The sequence below is a fragment of the Oratosquilla oratoria genome, chromosome 19, assembly GCF_046742065.1.
Source record: "Oratosquilla oratoria isolate Oo_2021 chromosome 19, ASM4674206v1, whole genome shotgun sequence".
Classification (NCBI taxonomy): Eukaryota; Metazoa; Arthropoda; class Malacostraca; order Stomatopoda; family Squillidae; genus Oratosquilla; species Oratosquilla oratoria.
The window spans coordinates 35116951-35123857 of NC_134795.1; the positions used below are offsets into that span (position 1 = coordinate 35116951).

Genomic DNA, 6907 nt, shown 5'->3' on the forward strand with positions numbered 1-6907 from the left:
AGAATATATATATATATAAATATATATATATATATATATATATATATATATATATATACATACACACACACACACACACACACACACACACACACACACACACACACACACACACACACACACACACACACACACACACACACACACACACACACACACACACACACATATATATATATATATATATATATATATACACACACGCACATACGAGTAAAGTAAAGTTTTGATTATCACCCGGAAGTTATTCAGCTATGTAGATGAAATTTTGTCAGTGTAATCACTGGTCCCCATGTGTATGATGGTGCAACAATGTTCTCTTAAGTTTATTTTTCTACAGGTTGTGCTAGATGTCACTAACCTGCAAGATGGAGGGGATTGAGGCTTGCAGATTGATTATGTTCCTTCATTTGAAAGGTTACAGTGCCCAGAAAATTCATGATGAAATGAAGGCTGTCTATGATAATGATTACCTGTCATATGACACTGTTGTGAGATGGAAAAGGAATTTCCAAAGTGGCCACATGTCCCTCGCAGACGAGCCAAGAACTAGACGACTATCACTCACGGACAGTGCGGCCACAGTGAAGAAAGTGGGGAATCTTATCCTGGAAGTCCGATTAGTAACCATCCACGTGATCATGTATGAGAATGGTCTTAGTTACGGCAGTGTGTGGAAAATTATTCACGACGAACTGTACATGTCTAAGGTGTCAGCACGCTGGGTTCCGCGCTTACTGACTCCTCTCTAAAGGCAAACACGGCGTGACCTGTCGAGGCAGATGTTGACTCTTTTGGAGCAGGATGAAGAGGATTTCTTTGGTCGTCTGGTAACTATGGATGAAAGTTGGATCTATCTGTATGATCCAGAGACCAAAGAGATGAGCAACGAGTGGAAGTACACCACATCCCCTCCCCCCAAGAAGGCTATAATGCAGAAGTCCGCAGGGAAGGTCGTGCTGTCGGGTTTTTTTGGGGGCTGTCGGTTTTTTTGGGGCCTGTCGTGGAGTCATCCTCACAGACTACCTTGCAAAGGGTCAGAACATTACTAGCGTATACTACTGCAAACTTCTGAACAAGTTGCGAAATGCTCTGAAGAAGAAACGCCGCAATATGCCCACCAAAGGAGTTCGTCTCCTTGCCGACAATGCACCCGCTCACTCATCTCAAGCTGCGGTTGTGGAAGCAAGGCGATGTGGCTATGAAATCTTGCCGCATCCGTCCTATTCTCACGATCTCGCCCCAAGCGACATAGAATTACAAAGGCGGAGCATGCCAACAGGAGACCTTTTGGTCTATATCTAGGTCGGATGCGAAAAAATAATAATAATAAAAAATAAATGAATAAATAAAAACTATAATAATGTAAATAATAAATAAAATACGTAAATAAATGCATAGGTATAGTTAAATAATAAACAAAGAGGTAAATAGTAGATAATAATAAATTGACATATAACTAACGATAAATGAGAATCAAGCAAATGATGATAAACAAGCAGACAAATGATAACAAAACAAATAAATAAACAAATAATATAAAATAAATTATAATCATTACAGTATCTTGTTTAGGTGTTTATCTAAATGATTCTTAAAGCTTCGAACTGAACTACATTGCACTGCCTCTGCAGAAAGTTTATTCCATTCATTAACTGCACGGTTGGCGAAGTTGTTTCTACCCACTTCCAAATTAGATCTATTTCCGGACAGTTTGAGGCCATTGTTTCTTGTTTGATTCTCATTCAGTGTGAAAATTTTGTCACTTTTGATGTTGTCAATTCCCTTTAGAATTTTAAAGACCTGTATCAAGTCACCTCTGAGTCTACGCTTTTCTAGGGAAAACAGATTCATATATTTTGGTCGATTTTCGTATGATTTATTTTTGATATTTGGAATCAATTTTGTGACCCGCCGTTGCACTTTTTCCAATCTGTCAATGTCTTTAATGAGATTCGGTGACCATATTCCAAATGTGGACGAACTATCGATTTATATAACTTGTTAATGAGTGATGGACTTTTGAAGTCAAAAGATCACGCAATCAGTCCTACACTGCTTAGATGATTTGAGATCACTACTGATAATTACGCCGAGATCTTTTTCACTATTCAATTTTGTTAACGAATTTCCAAATAACTTGTAATCGTACTTTCTGTTATTTTTACCTGTGTGCATCACCTTGCATTTACTTGTGTTAAATTTCATTGGGCACTTTTGAGACCATTGTTGTAATTTATCTAAATCTTATTGAATATCTAATTGGTTTAAGCGATCACATGCCATTCCGCACAGTTTTGTATCATCAGCAAATTTGGAAACAGTAGATTTCAGACCGTGGTCTATATCATTTATATATATCATGAATAAAAGTGGCCCAAGAACGGAACCCTGAGGAACTCCATTTGTAACATTTTCCATCTGGAAGTTTTTTCATTTAAAACAACTCTGTTTTTAATCATTCAACCAATTACTAGTCCAACTTAATAGGCTACCACTTATTCCGTGTGAAGCTAATTTAGTTAGTCTTTGGTGGGGGACCGTGGCAAAAGCTTTTGTAAAGTCTAGATATATTAAATCTATATTGTTTCTTTTGTCATAATTCGAGATAACTGTGTTGTAGAATTCGAGTAAGTTCGTCACTCAAAAACGTTTCCGTCTGAAACCATGCTGGCTATCATTTATCAAACGGTTACTTTCTAAATGATGTTCGATAGCATCTCTGATGATAGTTTCCATCATTTTTCCTAAGATTGAAGTCAAATTTATAGGCCTATAGTTATTTGGTTTCTTTTTGTCACCTTTTTTGAATATGGGAGTAACGTTAGCTAGCTTCCATTCGCTTGGGACATCTCCGGATATGATGGATTTCTTGAAAATAATTTCTAATGGAACAACAATCTCATTTTTCATTTCCTTTAAGATTTTTGGAAGCCAACCGTCAGGCCCTGGTGTTTTATTAACTTTGAGTTTCTCTATGCAGGGTCAGCGATTTGATGACACCGATGACGTCATTCAAGAGGTGGAACAGTGGTTTTCAACGCAATCTGAGGACTTCTACAACGTCGGCCTGCCGAAAGTCAAGAAACAATGGGAGAAATGTGTGACTCTGGACGGTGACTATATAGAGAAGTCTTAAGGACCACAAATAAAAATGAAGTTTCTGACTCGCTTACTTCATGGTCATAATTAAAACTTTACAATACCTCCTCATGTATATATATATATATATATATATATATATATATATATATATATATGTATATATATATATATATATATATATATATATATATATATATATATATATATATATAACAATAATGAATAAATAAGAAAGGCACCTAGCTGAGGTAGAACCATGTACAGGTAGATGAACCGTATGCCATAAAAAACTGACACCTTAGTGAACTGGCACTGACAACTGGCACCAAGGACCTATAGTGACACTGAAAACTGGCACCTTACTAAACTAGCACTAAGAACTGGCGTCTCACTGAATTAGCACAAATTACTAGCACTTTAATGAAATGGTACCAAAAACTGGCACCTTAGTGAGCTAGCACTAATAACTGGCTCCTCATTGAATACTTCTTTGAAATGGTACTAAAAAATGGCACCCCAACAAACTGGCTCCAAGATCTGGCATAAAAAAATTGCACCTCAGAAAACTGATACCAACACCTATACTGTACTGGGGCAAGAATTCCATAACTTTTTTCAGTAATAACCAGCGCCTCTATTCTAGGGGAAAATATCGCGCAGAAAAGGTGGAGTCAAAGAAGTGGTAAGAGAAGTATTTAAGGAAGGATAATAGAACGATATATATATATACATATATATATGTATATATATGTATATATATATATAATATATATATATACATATATATATATATATAAGAATACATTTGTGATCCACCACTATGGTCTTGGATCACGTGTTGGACTTGTGATTGTCAGTTATCACCCTCCTGGATGAGAGCTCAGAGCTCATATGATATGACTCAATCTATAGGTAATGCTGTGACCTTACACACACACACACACACACACACACACACACACACACACACACACACACACACACACACACACACACACACACACACACACACACACACACACACACACACACACACACACACACACACACACACACACACACACACACACACACACACACGCGCGCACACGCACACACACACACACGCACACACACACACACACACACACACACACACACACACACACACACACACACGCACACACACACACACGCACACACGCACACACACACATGTACACACACACACACACACACACACACACACACACACACACACACACACACACACACACACACACACACACACACACACACACACACACACACACACACACACACACACTGCCTGAACAGGCAGCACAGGATATCAACAGTCACTTTGCTACTATATGTCAAAGTCTCCCCAGGCTCGATCCCGCCCTCCTCCTAGCCTACCTGCCATCCCCTCCCCCCCACCCTCTGTTCTTGAGTTTGAAATCGTTAAGAAATTAAAAAGCTTTAATCCTAAAAGATCCACCACACCAGTTGACTTCACTCTAAAGCTCTACCAGGAACTTGCCCCTGAACTTGCCACTCCTCTTTGTTCGATAATCAGTGCCTCTCTAACTCAAAATAAATGCTCCAAAGATTGGAAGAGTTCATATGTCACCTCATCCCTAAAGTCCCCAGCCCCCAGTCCTTAAATGATCTGAGGCCAATTGCCATCAAGCCCATCCCCAGTCTCATCTGTGAGGACTTTGTTTTCAACTGGGCATATGCAAGAAAATAGATCCCCAGCAATTTGGCAATATCAAAAGTTCACCCACTACTCACTGCTTAATTGACCTACTTGACTTTATTCACAGAAATTTAAACAAACATAACACTTTCTTTGCTCCCACTTTCATTGATTTTAGAAAAGCATTTGATCTGGTTGACCATACCAACATAATAGGGAAATCAATAGAAATTGGTCTCCATCCCAACCTAGTAACATGGCTGTCGGATTTCCTGAGTGAGCGCAGACAGTGTGTCAGGTTTAAAGGCTCGATCTCTACCCCCGAAGGGACCAAGATGGGACCGCTGTTCTTCCTAATGTTAATTAACGATGCTCTAGGTGACAGTTTCCATCACCGGAAATACGTTGACGACTCAACTGTTGGCATCACCGTTGACAACACAGCTCCTGACTACTCTCCACTGCAGGCTACTCTTGATAAGCTACAAGCCTGGACGACTGACAACCATGTGACCCTTAACAGTACAAAAACGGTCACCATGCACTTCTGCACATCAAAGGAGGATGTACCTGCTCCAAATGTCACAATCGGCACCCAGACTCTCCAAGTAGTCAAGTCCACTAAATTACTGGGAATCACTGTTGATGACCAACTGGACTGGAAGCAGCAAGTGACAAACACCATCAGAGGAGCATCATATTGACTATACATGCTGCGAAGGCTGAGATCACTTGGGATATCAGAGGAGTTGAAGAATATATACTCCACCTTTATTTTACCTAAACTCTGCTATGCATCTCCAGCCTGGACCCCCTCCATCAATCTAACCCAGGAACGGCAGCTAGAAAGGGTACAAAAAGGGCATACAAAATCATCCTAGGCTCATCTTATCCCAACTACGAGGCTCCTCTAACCATCCTCAACCTGCCCAAACTCTCCGATCATCACAAGGAGACACTAAGAAAATTCGACCTCAAGTTGTTAAGTCATCCTCGCCACTGTAACTTGCTACCGTCGGAAGCTGACCGTCCTGCCCGGGCGACAAGACATCACAATAGACTCAAGCCTTTTAAAGCGCCACGCACAGACAAATTTAAACACAGTCACATACCTTCTACTGTACACTTATTAAACAACATCTAATCCAAAAATCATATTAACACTAAGATGCATCTATCATTTTTATATGTTCATGTTTTATATATTTGTATAGTGCACAATCACTTCTGCATCGTATGTATAGGTATTCATTTATTATGTACCTTAATAGGTGTGTTTTGAGCCTTCGGGAGAGGACAGAAGACAGGGGTGAATGGAAAATGGTTGTGTATGGATGATGTTGTGATGCATGAGGTGGAATGGGTGGGGGGATGGGGGGTGAGTTAGTATGTGTGAGCAAATTTTGACGTAGCCCGAAGGGATTTCTCCCTGTCTTATCCTTTATGCATGGGGGGACGGAGAGGGGGGGTCACCGATTTAATGAAGTGACACTGCTTCTGACCCAGGGCAGTGGACAAGGCGCAGGGATGACCCGTCATCCAGGAGGTGCTAAGATGAGAGGGAGGGTGGAGGGGTGTGGAGTGTGTTCAGGGATGGAATGGGTGGGAATGATTTTATGCCTTTTCCTTTTTGGCTACCTCCCTTGTAAGGGGGGAAAAAGCCTTGGTATATGTATGTATGTATGCATTATTATTATTATTATTATTATTATTATTATTATTATTATTATTATTATTATTATTATTATTATTATTATTATTATTATTATTATTATTATTATTATTATCATTATTATTATTATTATTATTATTATTATTATTATTATTATTATTATTATTATTATTATTATTATTATTATTATTATTATTATTATTATTATTATTATTAGTAGTAGTAGTAGTAGTAGTAATGATAGTAGTAGTAGTATTGTTTTTGTTGCTGTTATTATTATTATTATTATCATTATATTATCATCATTATTATTATTATTATTATTATTATCATTATTATTATTATTATTATTATTATTATTATTATTATTATTATTATTATTATTATTATTATTATTATTATTATTACTATTATTATTATCATTATCATTATTATTATTATTATTATCA

General features: G+C 38.0%; 1 protein-coding gene across 1 annotated transcript; it reads left to right on the forward strand.

The window, feature by feature from the left end:
- The first annotated feature begins 368 nt into the window (after positions 1-368).
- Positions 369-752, forward strand: LOC143035588 (protein GVQW3-like). The gene has a single exon (XM_076202455.1). It carries the CDS (start codon positions 369-371, stop codon positions 750-752), a length of 384 nt encoding a protein of 127 aa, XP_076058570.1.
- Positions 753-6907: the final 6155 nt, after the last annotated feature.

What these genes read in the sequence shown, in the direction of transcription:
- LOC143035588 (XM_076202455.1), top strand. Translation starts at nt 369, where the DNA reads ATGGAGGGGATTGAGGCTTGCAGATTGATTATGTTCCTTCATTTGAAA.